Source organism: Remersonia thermophila, chromosome 7, assembly GCF_042764415.1.
Source record: "Remersonia thermophila strain ATCC 22073 chromosome 7, whole genome shotgun sequence".
In the NCBI taxonomy this organism is placed as follows: domain Eukaryota; kingdom Fungi; phylum Ascomycota; class Sordariomycetes; order Sordariales; family Chaetomiaceae; genus Remersonia; species Remersonia thermophila.
Window position 1 is genome coordinate 1,777,127 of NC_092223.1, and position 13,691 is coordinate 1,790,817.

The window sequence follows — 13,691 nt, forward strand, 5'->3', positions numbered from 1 at the left end:
GGTGGTGGTGGTGGTGAGTGTGGTGGCTTGGGAGGCAGGTGGGGGGGGCCGAAAAGGGATCGAGGAAGCTAGGTCGTCGGTGTCGTCGTCGTCGGCGTCGCCGTCCTTGCCGTTCTAATCGAACCTCTTGTCGTCGACCTGGTGGCTGTCGTAGTGGTGGTGGTTGGTGGTGGTGGTGGTGATGGTTGTGGGTGGGTGGCCGGTGTCGTTGGGACTGGATCCGGCGGGTTTCGAGTTTGTAGGTTTGCGGGGCCTTTCTTTCAGCAGCAAAAGCGGCTGCGAGTGGCTCTTTGGCTCTGGGGATTTGCAAGCTCAGTAATTTTTCGACAGATTGTGCGCTTCCGCCGCCGATAGGCCACCGCCAGGCCGCCGCGGGGCCAATGGAGCCCCACTTGGAGGGTCCCCAGACGGGGAGTGGTTCGAGCCGGTGGCAGCTGACCGCCTTCCCTTTCAGGACGATTTGGTTTCTTGGCAACCCCGAGCCCAAGGCAGCTTTTTTTGGCTTTTTACTGTGTAACTCATCCCACCTTTCTACCCACTTGTACACTAATAATGTTACTGCACTGTCACTGTCAGCGACAACTTTTCTCTCCTTGACCCTTTTTTCACCTGAGCAGCCAAAAGCCAGCCTACCACTGAAGCAGCTCGCCTCGTACCCATGAAATGCATGTCGTTGAGCCTCAACAACTTGAACTAGTTGAGGGCCTAGAGTTTTGTGTTTTTATTCCCGCCCATCAATGACTTGACTTGCAACCTGATCGTCTTGCTCACTGCCAACACTCCGGATGGACAATAACTACCTTGCTTGATATTTGTTTACTATACTCGTATCCAATTTCTGCGTGGAAGAGACACGATGCACCACCTCCTCAACTTACCTACCTATCCCTGGGTCCCAGCAAAGGAGGGGTGCCTCGGCGGTTTTTTTTTTTTTTTTTTTTTTTTTTTTTTTCACATGGTTTCAATTCGTTGGACCGTACCTCCGGGTGGCCATCGTTTCTTCGGCATCCCGGTCTTCCCGTCTTCCGTCCCCAGTCTCCATTCTCCGGTGGAGAGGAGGTGGGAAGGGAGAGTTTCTGTGACTACTCGGCCGCCTGCCCTGTTTGTTCCCTGACTTCAGGGCTTCTGCTGTCAACGAGCATTGGTTTTTTTCTGCACACCGGGGTTAACTTCTTGACTCGGTCGTTGTTGATTTTCTCCTCGCCTGACTCCCGATCTTGGAGCGCCAATTGGTTGCTGAGCCAGGCACAGCGTCGCCCGCGGGGCCCCAACTCATCCACAACGGCTGCGGAACGGCAAGGACCGGGTCACAGAGCGGCATGGCCCTTTCACGTCTCGCTCAGCGCCCTCCACGTCTGAGACCTTCCATCCCGGTTCATCGGCGCGCATTGCCACGTCCATGTCGTGCTGGAGGGCGTGACCAGCCGCGGCCAGCAGCAGAAACGGCAGCATCAGCGGAAGCAGCCTCACCAACGCATCCGACAGCCGCTTGTGAGTCGCCAGACGCCCGTCGCACAGCAGCAGTCTTGGGACGGGCGTTCTCGGCTGTCGTGGGCTCCGCTGCTGCCCCGCAACAACCTCCATCCGCAGCATTCTTCGGCCCAACCTTGGCCTCGGGTCCGGCTCCGACTTTGTCTTGGACCTTGACCCTCCCCTCTGGGAGCTTCAAAGACAGCCGCAACCACCGCATCCCGACATCCCCAGCTCTCCCCAACGCCCTCTTGCGTCCCACCTCCCTCCGGGCCTTTTCCACCTCGGCATCCCCAGCCATGGTCGCCACAAAGATTGATGGCAACGCCATCGCCCGGAATGTGCGCGAGCGGCTGCGCGCCGAGATTGCTGAGAAAAAGGCCGCCAACCCTCGCTTCCAGCCGTGCCTCAAGATTATTCAAGGTGTGTGCAACCGCGTGAAGAAAAAAAAAAAAAAAGATGGCCGGCAGCCATGGCGATGATAGTGCCGATGGCGATGAGAATGATGAGAACAATCATCCGCCGTTCGCACTTTGCCGTCTCTCTGATTAGACCACCGCTTGCTTTTGAACTTGAAGGGGCTTATAACTGACGCTGGACTGCCGCAGTGGGAGACCGCTCCGACTCATGTAAGTCGCACGACGCTCAGCCGGGAAAGCATAATCCGGCAACAACCAGACGGCCTACAGAGGCCCAAGCGAGGATGCATTTTTACTGACGCCTAGTCCTTCTTCTCAGCCACCTATGTGCGCATGAAGCTGAAGGCGGCCGAGGAGGTGAGCCACATGCCACGAGCCACGAGCCGTGCCACCTTCATCCATGTCGCCGGATCGCTGACCCTGGGATCTTTAGTGCGGCATCGCCTGCGAGCTGATCAAGTTCGACGAGTCTGCCACCGAGGCCGAGCTCATCACTCGTATCACGGCCCTCAACAATGACCCGTCCGTGCACGGCATCCTCGTGCAGCTGCCGCTCCCCGGTCACATGTCCGAGTACAACGTCACCTCGGCCGTGGCCAGCGAGAAGGATGTCGACGGCTTCGGCACCCACAACATCGGCGAGCTCGCCAAGCGCGGCGGCCATCCCTTCTTCGTCCCCTGCACTCCCCAGGGCATCATGGTGCTCCTCCGCGAGTCGGGCATCGAGCTGAGCGGCAAGAACGCCGTCGTCGTGGGCCGGAGCGACATCGTCGGCAGCCCCGTCAGCTACCTCCTCAAGAACGCCGACGCCACCGTGACCGTCTGCCATTCCAAGACCACCGACCTGGAGCACCACCTCAAGGACGCCGACGTGCTGGTCGTCGCCATTGGGAAGCCCGGCTTCATCCGGGGAGAGCAGCTCAAGCCCGGCGTCGTGGTCATCGACGTGGGCACCAACTACATCCCGGATGCCACCAAGAAGTCGGGCCAGCGCCTGGTGGGCGACGTCGACTTCGAGTCGGCCTCCCAGGTTGCCTCGCAAATCACCCCCGTGCCGGGCGGCGTGGGCCCCATGACCGTCGCCATGCTGCTCCAGAACGTCGTCAACGCCGCCACCCAGGCCTTGGCGGCCGAGAGGCAGCGGCACATCGTCCCTCTGCACCTCAAGCTTCTGGAGCCCGTGCCTTCCGACATCGCCATCTCCCGCGCCCAGACCCCCAAGCCCATCACCCAGGTCGCCAAGGAGGTCGGCATCGCTCCTTCGGAGCTCGAGCCCTACGGCGCCCACAAGGCCAAGGTCAACCTGAGCCTGCTGAAGCGCCTCGGCCACCGCCGCGACGGCCGCTACGTCGTGGTCACGGGCATCACCCCGACGCCCCTGGGCGAGGGCAAGTCCACCACCACCATGGGTCTCGCCCAGGCCCTGGGCGCCCACGTCGGCCGCGTCACCTTTGCCAACGTCCGCCAGCCCAGCCAAGGTCCCACCTTTGGCATCAAGGGCGGCGCCGCGGGCGGCGGCTACAGCCAGGTCATCCCCATGGACGAGTTCAACATGCATCTCACCGGCGACATCCACGCCATCACCGCCGCCAACAACCTCCTCGCCGCCGCCATCGACACGCGCATGTTCCACGAGTCCACCCAGAAGGACGCCGCCCTGTACCGCCGCCTGGTGCCCGCCAAGAACGGCAAGCGGCAGTTTACGCCCTCCATGCTGCGCCGGCTCAAGAAGCTCGGCATCGACAAGACGGACCCCGACTCGCTCACCCCGGAGGAGATCACGCGCTTCGCCCGCCTCGACATCGACCCGGACACCATCACCTGGCGCCGCGTGCTCGACGTCAACGACCGCCACCTGCGCGGCATCGTCGTCGGCAACGCCCCGACCGAGAAGGGCCACAGCCGCCAGACGGGCTTCGACATCTCGGTGGCGAGCGAGTGCATGGCCATCCTCGCCCTCAGCACCAGCCTGGCCGACATGCGGGAGCGCCTGGGCCGCATCGTCGTCGCCAGCTCCAAGAGCGGCGAGCCCGTGACGTGCGACGACATCGGCGCCGGCGGCGCCCTCACCGCCCTCATGAAGGACGCCATCAAGCCTAACCTGATGCAGTCCCTCGAAGGCACCCCCGTCTTCGTCCACGCCGGCCCCTTTGCCAACATCTCCATCGGCAACAGCTCTATCCTTGCCGACAAGATGGCCCTCAAGCTCGCCGGCACCGAGCCCGACGAGGACCACGCCAGCAAGACGGGCTTCGTCGTCACCGAGGCCGGCTTCGACTTCACCATGGGCGGCGAGCGCTTCTTCAACATCAAGTGCCGCACCTCGGGCCTGGTCCCCGACGTGGTGGTGGTGGTGGCCACCATCCGCGCCCTCAAGGTCCACGGCGGCGGACCCCCCATCTCCCCCGGCGCCCCGCTCGACCCCGTCTACAAGGAGGAGAACGTCGACATACTCCGCGCGGGCTGCGTCAACCTGGCCAAGCACGTCTCCAACGCCCGCGCGTACGGCGTGCCCGTCGTCGTGGCCATCAACAAGTTCTCGTCCGACACGGAGGCCGAGATCGCCGTGGTGCGCGAGGAGGCCATCAAGGCGGGCGCCGAGGACGCCGTCGTGGCCAACCACTGGGCCGAGGGCGGCAAGGGCGCCGTCGACCTGGCCCACGCCGTCATCGCCGCCGCCGAGAAGCCCAAGTCGTTCCGCCTCCTCTACGCCCTCGAGGGCAACACCATCCAGGACCGCATCGAGACCATCGCCCGCGACATGTACGGCGCCGCAGGCGTCGAGTTCAGCGAGCTCGCCCAGAAGAAGGTGGACACGTACACCAAGCAAGGGTTCGGGAACCTGCCCATCTGCGTCGCCAAGACGCAGTACAGCCTCAGCCACGACCCGGAGCTCAAGGGCGCCCCCACCGGCTTCGTCGTGCCCATCCGCGACGTCCGCATGGCCGCCGGCGCCGGCTACCTGTATGCCTTGGCCGCCGACATCCAGACGATCCCCGGCCTGCCGACCGCGCCCGGGTACCTGAACGTCGATGTCGATGAGGAGACGGGGGAGATTGAAGGTCTTTTCTAAGAGCTCTCGTCGAGACCATGTCTTGGTCTTGTTGTTGTCGTGTTGTTTCTTCATGTCGGGAGAGGGGGCTTTTTTTTGTCTGGTTGGGGAATCGATAAACAACACTGTGTGATCAACTCACCCGTACGCATGGTGCGTGTTTTAACACATGGCGCTGGGGGAAAACAAGGTATTCAAGGGAAAGTTAGAAGCATTAGAAAAGAGTCACAAGTACAAGATGATCTGGGACTGGGAAGTGTTTATTTTTTTTTTTGTTTCCTGCTCGCTCGTAGGAATATGGAGAACATCACCCATCACCTCCACTGTATTTGTCTGTCATCTGACCTTAACCCGATCAAGGATCGACAATGAAGTGCTCTTGGTCGTCCAACTCCTGGTCATCCCGGGGCTGTCTCTGTCATGTCTTGCGCAGCTGTATAGACAGCAAATAATTATCATGCTTATTGCTGCTTTGTCTATCATTAGATTATCTCTCGTGATTCGTAATTCGTTGATGCATCCAGGTCGGGAGGAAGAAAGAAACACCGTCGGGAATCAACAGCCAACGAAAGAGGCAAAAAATACACAAAAAGAAGACAAAAGCTCCCCCTTTTCCCTCTTCCCTCTTCTCCTCCCCTTCCTCCTCTTCCATTAAAAGACACAATCGAGGGAACAAGAACAGGATTTTGACCCATCTGCCAGCCCATCCAATCCAGATCCCATCCTATCCGATCCAAGCCATTATATATGATCCGCGCCCGAGGTATATCCAAAACCATAACCCATAGATATATATATGTGTGTGTGTGTGTGTCCCCTGTAAGGAAGCCAGCGATACCCGTGCCCAGCCCTGATGTCGGGTTGACAAAGCGAAATGCCACCAAAGGAAAAAGAGAAAAAAAAAATAATAATACAAATCAACGGTCCTATCTCCATCCATCAGACCCTGATTCGATCCATGGTGTGTCGGCCGAAAGGGTCAAGGATTCGTAGGAATATCAAAAAAGGAGGAGAATCGAGATCTCGTCGGCGCGTGCGAGAGAGAACAAAGAGGAGAAAGAGGAGCAGAAAGAAGCCAACGCCTCAGAACCATTTCCCGCCCCTCCCCTCCTCCAGCTTCCTCAGCACCCCGACGGCATCCACGTACAGCCGGCTCCGCCCGCCAACGCAGTCGCGCTCGAGCCGGCGGCGGACGAGCGCCACGACGCCTGCCGCGGCGTCGCGCTGGCGCCAGCGGAGCGTGTCGTAGAGAGTCATGCCGCCGCCGCCGCCGCCGCCGCCGCCGCCGCCGCTGCTGCCGTTGCTGTTGTGTTGCTCAAGGGAGGTGGATGCCATGGTGCGGAGCCATGAAAGGGCCGTGGGTTCATCCTTTTCTTCTTCGTCACCATCATCATCGTTGTTGTTGATGTGTTGTTGATCGTGTTGGATGCGGTTGCGGTCGTCGCGAGTGTTGGGTTCGTGCATGATGGGTTGGAGCTTCAATGGCCCTGTTGCCGAAGGAGAGTATCCATCGCCGCCGCCGCCGCCGCCGCCGCCGCCGCCGCCGCTGCTGCTGCTGCTGCTGCTGGCGTTTGCGTTCCCACCGCCGGACTTCCGCCCAGAGCCGGCGGGGTGTGCGAACGCCCAGCAGACCAGCGCACACACGTACAAGGCCCAGTAATCCGACATGTCCCGGGACCAGGCCGTCGAGGGGCCTGACAACGACGGCTGCTGCTCGCGGGCAAGAAACCCGAGGATCGCCCTGGCCGCGTACACCGTCGCACGCGCCGCGCTCGTCCCCTCGCCGCCGACGGACGAGGACGCATGCCGCACCGGCGCCGTGGCCGTAGCCCACACCCTGAGCCGTCGTTGATGCTCCACGAACAACGCCGCCGGCAGGATCTTTTGCGAAAACACCCACGAATCGCCGCTGACCGCCAACAGGTCGCGCAGCGGTGTGTGGTGAAGGGCGAGGTACGTGTTCGCGATGGGGCTGTCAGGAAAGAGAGATCTGATGCGCTCTTCCGCATCAAATCCGGCTCCCGCAGCAGCGGCACTTGAAGGAGATGGGTAGGGCAAGACGTCGAGGGGATGGCGGCACGAGCAACGGTGATGATCGGGCTGACCGCCGTGGGTTGTTGAAACTCCTGGCTGGGATTGGCGACTGGGTTGGTGATGCTGATGCATGTAAGGTGCTTGATGCTGCTGCTGCTGCTGATGGTCTGTGGCAAGCTGCCCGCTCGCGGAATGGACATGGTGGTACTCCAAGAACGCGTCCGAAGCCGGTGAGTTGTCCGCCGAGAGCGAGACGGGCCGGATCGTTCTTTGGTTCCGTGGCAGATGCCTGGCGAGGGCATCGAGGATGATGATGCCATCCACAGGGCCCCGCCGCACGATGTCGTCGCGCGTGAGGCGCTCGAGGGGGGGAACTTGATCCGAGTTCAGGAGAGACGGGTCAGAGGACAGAGCGTTGAACCATTCCTCGGCCGACGATGCGCGCCACAACCTGCCGCTGCGGCCAAAGAGAGGAACAGAGAGAAACCCGGCGGCGCCAGCCCCGTCATCCATGGCGCGCCGCTGCTGTTGGTAGACAGCCATATGACCGTCGGCAAACACGCAAGCCGCGAGAAGACGACGGCGCGACTCGGCGTCGATCCAGTTGCGCCAGCGGTCCTGGAGGGACAGGTGGTGGCCGTCGGTAGAAAGCACGCTTTGGGGATCCAAGATGGCCGGGTTCTGGTGGTACAGGGCCTGTGGGTTCGACACGCGGTGTGAGTACGTCTGCTGTCCGAAAGCGTTTTTGGGTGGAGAAATGGTGAGAGAAAGAGAAGATGTCGTAGAGGAGAGATCCGAAGCAAAGAGAGAAGACCAGGATGCCTGGGAGGGGCCCTTGGAGGCGGTAGAGGGAGAAGAAGATGACGACGACAAAGAAGAAGAAGAAGAATGAAGCGAAGAAACATTAGGATGAGGAGCATAACCCAGAACGTGGGGGAGCGTAGGAAGCCGAGACCGGCTTGGCGAAGCAGAAGAAGAACAAGAAGAAGCGGAAGAAGGCAGATGACCAAGCGACGAAGCTGCCGTCGACCGGGACCAAGACGAAACGCCGTCCCAAGGAGAAGAGGTCCGAAGCGGGCTCAGACGCCGCAGAGAGAAGGGAGACGGGGCGGCAGGGTGTGTGGCGGAGATGGGGGTGACGGAGGAGTCAAGGCCAAAGGAGAAACAGGAAGAAGATGCAGGAGAAGAAGCGGGCGACCAGGACGACGTGTCGACGGGCAAGGGCCCTGCCAGCGCCGAGGTAAGGAACCGCGGAGCACTCACCCTCGAACACAAAGACTCAAACGGCTTGGAAGGTCGCGTGACGGCCTTGCGGCCCCGGAACCGCGCAAAGTACTCGCACAGCAGGATGGCCTGCATGGTCTGGATGCTCCATTGCGGGATCTGCAGGAAAACGGCGTGTGGTTAGCGAGCCTTCTTCCCACGTCGGCGCCGCAGGATGCCTTACCCGTTTGATCTCCTGCCAGGCAAACTCGTGCAGCTGGTTCCCCCTCGTCCGGTCCTCCTTGTCGTCTAGGTGCTGAGTGGCGAACGCGGCCATGGCGCAGCGGAGAACATCCTCCGGTGCTGCCTCGAAGGTCTGGCGGTGGATGAAGGGGAGCACCGGGTCGACATGTTGCCAGTAGAGCTCGAGGTACCGGGGGATCGCGGCGCGGACAGGACCCGGCAGAGGGATGGCCAGGGACAGGGGCGTCGGCATGGCACCGCAGCCGTCGGCGCCGAGGGCCAGGTCGAGCTCGGCAACGATGCCGCTGCCGTGGCTCGTGCTGTCGGCGCCCGGGCTGGCGGCCGCGCTGCTGCCGTAGCCCCCCAAGGCGCCGAAAGCGCCCCCTTGCATCTGCGTGCTCAGCAGATCGTGATGCGAGCCCACGAGAGCCGCCTTCCGACGGTCCAAACCGCCCATGGCATCCAGGTGATCCGAAAAGCCGGAAGCCGACGAGAGGAGGACGTCTGTGCCGTGCGAAGAGCTGTTTCCGGGCGGCGTGCGGCCTCGGATCGACGACAGGGAATGAGCCTGCTGTTGGTTCTGGCGCGACCTGACGGCGGCGGTTGACGACGCGCCGAGGGAGTGATGGTGGTGGTAGTGACCGGGGTATTCCATCGACGACGATGATAGGCTGAGCGTGGTGCCGAAGGAGTGCTCGGATGGCAGAGCGTTCCCATACAACGAAGAATGCGGCGCAGGAAGGCTTTCGATGGATGGGGCGGAGCTGTGCAGGCTTCGCGGCACCGAACCCGGGTACGGCGAGAGGCGCTGCGAGGTGGACCAGGGGCGCGCGTTTCGCGAGACATCGGAGACGGGGGTCGAGTAGGTGCTGTCGGATGCCGACGACGGCCACGGCGAGGGCGGATGAAGCTCGGGCACGTCGGTGGTCTGCAGGCTCGGAAGCGGGAGGCCTTGGGTGACCACATAGATGGGAGGCGGACCGGACCTGGGCTGGTAGTCTCCCATGCTGGAGGTGGCATGATACAAGTCGGCGTGGCCTGCCGATGGCTGGGTCGAGCTCATCATGGAAAGCCTCGGAGAGATTGTGTAAGCGTGCTCGTGCGGGGAGGTTTGGGGAGCGGCTCGGTAGGCCGAGTTGCTGGCGTGGGAGGAGGCGCTTCTTGGTGTTTGGCGGTTCCCTCCGGCAGGGACCCCGCTGGGCCTTTGCGGCGAATCGTTGGCGGAGGCCGAAACGGCCAGCTCTGGCCCCGTCGTTCCTGCGGATGGCCGATGGGCCGACGAAGAAGCTTCTGTCCCAGCTGGGCGCGGGCTGTGCTGAGTCGACGCGGGCCGCGAGGCATGGTCGCCCTCATGTTCGCTACCGGAGCTTGTCAGCATCTATCCAACGCTTTCCTCGTGGGTCTGGATCGCGTACTGCTTCTGCTGGTGCCGCGCCAGCAAGTCGGGGCGGTGGAAGGCCTTGTCGCATCCGGGGCACCGATACTGAGGCGCCTCATGGCTCAACTGGTGCCGCCTTGGACGGAAGAAAGAGCGTCAGCGGTCTGGTAGATGCTTCGGCGGCCGTTAGGGAAACCCCTCACCTTAAATGCTCGGCTCGCGTAAAGGTCTGTCATCATGCAACCCTCGTCAGCAGAGGAGTCACGCGGCACACGCCTTCTCTGTCTTGAGGGGGTGTGAAAAACGCCTCATACCTTGGGAGGCCGGCAGATATCGCACACGTGAACGGGGAGGCCCTTCTTCGCTTTGCTGATGCGTCCCGTCTTGGGGGTGATCTTGGGTTGGAAGTGGCACGGCATGGGATGCATCGGCAGGGGGCGTTGAAGCCCCGGGTGGGCGGATGATGAGGATGGAACCAGGCCATATCGTGACCGGTCCATCGGGTCGGTGCTGTCGGGCTTGTGCCCCTGGCGAGACAACGGCCGGATGGCGGGGCCAGGTGCTGAAAGCGCAGACGGCCTTGCCAGAGAGGGGGTAGAAGACGACGGCGTTGAAGGGAGCGAAGCCGTGCTTTCTCGTCCGGCGCCTTGTTCGGTCCCTGAGGGTGAAGTTGCTTCGGGCGACCTGTAACGGTTGGGAAGCGCAGCGTGCCGGGGTGCCTTGCCGGTGACAGGGGCGGCCGAGTTGATATGTGGCTGGTCGTGGTGGTGGTGGTGGTGGTGGTGGTGGTGGTGATGGTGATGATGATGATGATGCTGTTGCTCAGTCGTGACCGAGATCGAGACCAGGCCGGGACTTGTCTTATCATAGCCAGGAGGATCTAGGCGAGGGACCCAAGGGGTGGCTTCATCAGATGATGATGATGAGGAGGAGGAGGAGGAGGAGGAGGAGGAGGAGGAGGAGGAGGGCGGGGGAGGCGCAAGGTGGTTTGCGGGACGGTCCTTTTTATTCTTGTGGCGGGAGGAACGGGGCCCGGGTTGGTGGTGGTGGTGGTGGTGGTCGTCATTGACATCCATTATAAGGCTGAGACGAACCATGGCGGGCAGGCCAGGGAACCTGGGGGGGGTGGCCCTCCAAAAAGGAAAAAAAAGGAAAGAAAAAGAAGGTAGGTACCAAGTTGGGTGAGGTACACACAGCCCGGTTGGCCAGCTGAGAGGGTAGCAGTCGAGCTGGGAGCAGCAAACATGAGAGAAAGGGATGGGAGGAGTCCAGATCCGGGTGTGATCCGGGGAAGAACGGTATGACAGAGGCCCGGATACGCAGCAGCCGCCGGCACACGCGCGGCTGCAGGACACGCGCAATGACAGCCAGGGGCAAAGGGGGAGAGGCAAGGCGAGTTGGGGGTGGGGGAGGGGTTGGACGAAGAGATACGTCGTGCAGGTAAACTACGAAAGTCGGTGGGAGGGGGGGGGGGGGGGGTGAGAAGATCTCTGTGAGAGAGGGTATGCGTAGTCGAAAGGAGAGAAGGAACTAAGCGAACGAGCAAGCTAGCGCGCAAGCAAGCCACCCACCCAGCAATACCAACGACAAGACCGCGTATGAATGAGTGAGCGCGTGTGTGTGTGTGTGGGTGTGTGCATGAGAGAGAGAGAGAGAGAGAGAGAGAGAGGGAGAGAGAGAGAGTGTGTGTGTGTGCGTGCGTGCGTGCGTGAGCGAGTGGGTTTGTTCCAGCAAGGAGATCAGGAACAAGCCTACGGAGCATCGACAGGGACATCAGCAAAGCCAAGACACGGGTAAGGTGGGCGGACAGGGGGTTGACGAGAGAGAGCTCGCAGCACAGCAGCAGAGGGACGGCCGCACCTCCGGGCCCTCGGAGGGGCCGCTTGCTGGGCTCATGATCGGTGACCCTCGAGACATCTCTCGGGTTGCACATAGCGGCACGTCTGCGGCGCTGCTGCTCCGACGACCCACTGCGTTTCTTGGACGAGATCAGGCAGGGCCTGTGTGTGGAGGATGACATGCGAACGCGGCTAATTTGGCTTGGTTCCTGGCCTCTGAGGAGGCTTGGTCGAAGCCGTTGCTTTGCCGGGGTCGACCCCCCTTGTCAGCGTCAGACGCCACGGTAGGGTTCGTGAACGTTACAGCTGCGGTCCAGGTCGAACGCTTGTGCGTCCGCAGAGCTCACGTTTGACGCATTCGCTGACCGATGAAGTTGTCAGTCAGTCCATGCTCAACCGGCAGTGGAATTGATGCTCTGTTGGTGTTTGTCGGGCGAGTTGTGCAACACAAAGACAAGAACAACAATGCAAGACGGAGAGGTGCGCAAGCTGTCTTTGATCCCGAGGCCGCGGAGAGGGGGACTTGGTCGGTCCCGACCGGGCGGCGAGGCTGGCGTCTCTCTTGTCTCTTGCGTGTGCAACCATCACCATGGCTTGACATTTGTGTAACCCCAAGACAAACGCAGCCGCCTCTCTCTCTGAGTCCTTTGCCGCGAAACTCCCAGGGTCAGCCACCACCGGCGGAGGCGGGTCAACCTCGGCGAGAGCCACACGAGAGCGCCGGGACCTGCCGGCTCTTGTGGGGGGGTTCCGGCGGCGCAAACATGGCGGCGGTGAGATTCGCCGTCAGCATCTTGTCGGGTCGGTGGAACCGGCGGGTGGTCCCCTCATCGCCCTACGTTCAAGCGGGGGAGGAGGATTTCCTGGGCATGATGGCCAGCGTGAAGCCTACAGAGTGGAATGGAAGCATGACAGGACCGGAGAAGCGCCCTGTTGGTCATTTGTTGCCAGCCACTATCGAAGAACCCAGCTCCCCGAGCCAACATGGACGTGCGAAGCCCGACGTGGGCAGAGCTGACGACATGGGCAGCCATGCCGGGTGGTGCTGGCCTGGGCAAGCCGTATCGAAGAATAGAAACTCAAGCGGCGAGTGATTCATACGGCAACGTGCTGTACGTCTACGTACACAGGTACTGCGTATGTTTTGTCTCTGTCGTGTTGGTGGGTAGGGTAGCGGAGGTGGAGGGTTGCAGCGGCGTGAGCATGACTGCGTAACCGCCCAGCGAGCCTCTGTCTCGAGCTGGTTTGGGACGCCTCATCGGGGCATGCCACCGAAAGAGCGTACGCGCAGTAACCACCACAGCGCAAACACGAACTTTGGGTCCGGCCATAGCTGGCTCGGTAAGAGAAGAACAAGAAGCTGGCGTAGGAATGCCTCATGGGTACAATGTGCCGAAGCCATACACACACACACACACACACACACACACACACACACACATACATACATACATACATACGCACACCACGATCCTGCATCTCAAGCCCGGCTGTGCTGAGCCACCGGGAAGCCCAGGTGCGGCTTGGCGGTTCCAGCGCTCGTCTACGGTGGTAGGGCAGCCACCGCGACGGCAGCCAGCATGGTGGTGCCGGTACCGGTACCGGTGCCGGTAGTGTATTCGTACATGGTCGTCCCATGTGGTCAGGGCGCGCATCCGGGCCCGATCGGGTTCGGCGTTTGAGAAAATGGGATGAGAGAGATGCACAAAGGGACCAAGGGGCGGGGAAGCGAAGGGGACCAAGACTCCAAGTGCAACTCTGGGTGCAGGGGGCTTGGGTGCCCCGCGTCTCCTGAGTGGTCGCCCACGCTGCTGCGCCGTCCCGCCGTCCCGCCTACGGTGCGTGCCAGCTCGATGCTATTTTCGTTGGGCTGCCATGCTGGAGGAGAAGCTTGTCCATCTGTTCCTCTGTTCGTCGGCTGGCACTCTCAAACACCCGAGAGGCGCCGGATCGCAACGCCGCTTCTCGGCTGGCGGGCATGGACCTGACCAACCGCTTTGTCAACAACGACGTCGAGGCCATTGCCCGAGCCATTGCTGACTTGCGGCACAAGC

At 61.6% G+C, this 13,691-nt stretch overlaps 2 protein-coding genes across 2 annotated transcripts; one reads left to right on the forward strand and one right to left on the reverse strand.

Moving 5' to 3' along the window:
• Positions 1–1,769: 1,769 nt before the first annotated feature.
• Positions 1,770–4,962, forward strand: VTJ83DRAFT_7447 (uncharacterized protein; the record flags this gene model as incomplete). The annotated part of the gene is made up of 4 exons (XM_071014270.1): positions 1,770–1,893; positions 2,079–2,099; positions 2,209–2,246; positions 2,323–4,962. The coding sequence occupies 4 exons, from the start codon at positions 1,770–1,772 to the stop codon at positions 4,960–4,962; spliced, it is 2,823 nt and encodes a 940-aa protein (XP_070863664.1).
• Positions 4,963–6,024: 1,062 nt separating this feature from the next.
• On the reverse strand, positions 6,025–10,299 carry VTJ83DRAFT_7448 (uncharacterized protein; the record flags this gene model as incomplete). The annotated part of the gene is made up of 6 exons (XM_071014271.1): positions 6,025–7,671; positions 8,239–8,358; positions 8,423–9,779; positions 9,837–9,935; positions 10,003–10,028; positions 10,114–10,299. The coding sequence occupies 6 exons, from the start codon at positions 10,297–10,299 to the stop codon at positions 6,025–6,027; spliced, it is 3,435 nt and encodes a 1,144-aa protein (XP_070863665.1).
• Between the last annotated feature and the right edge of the window lie 3,392 nt (positions 10,300–13,691).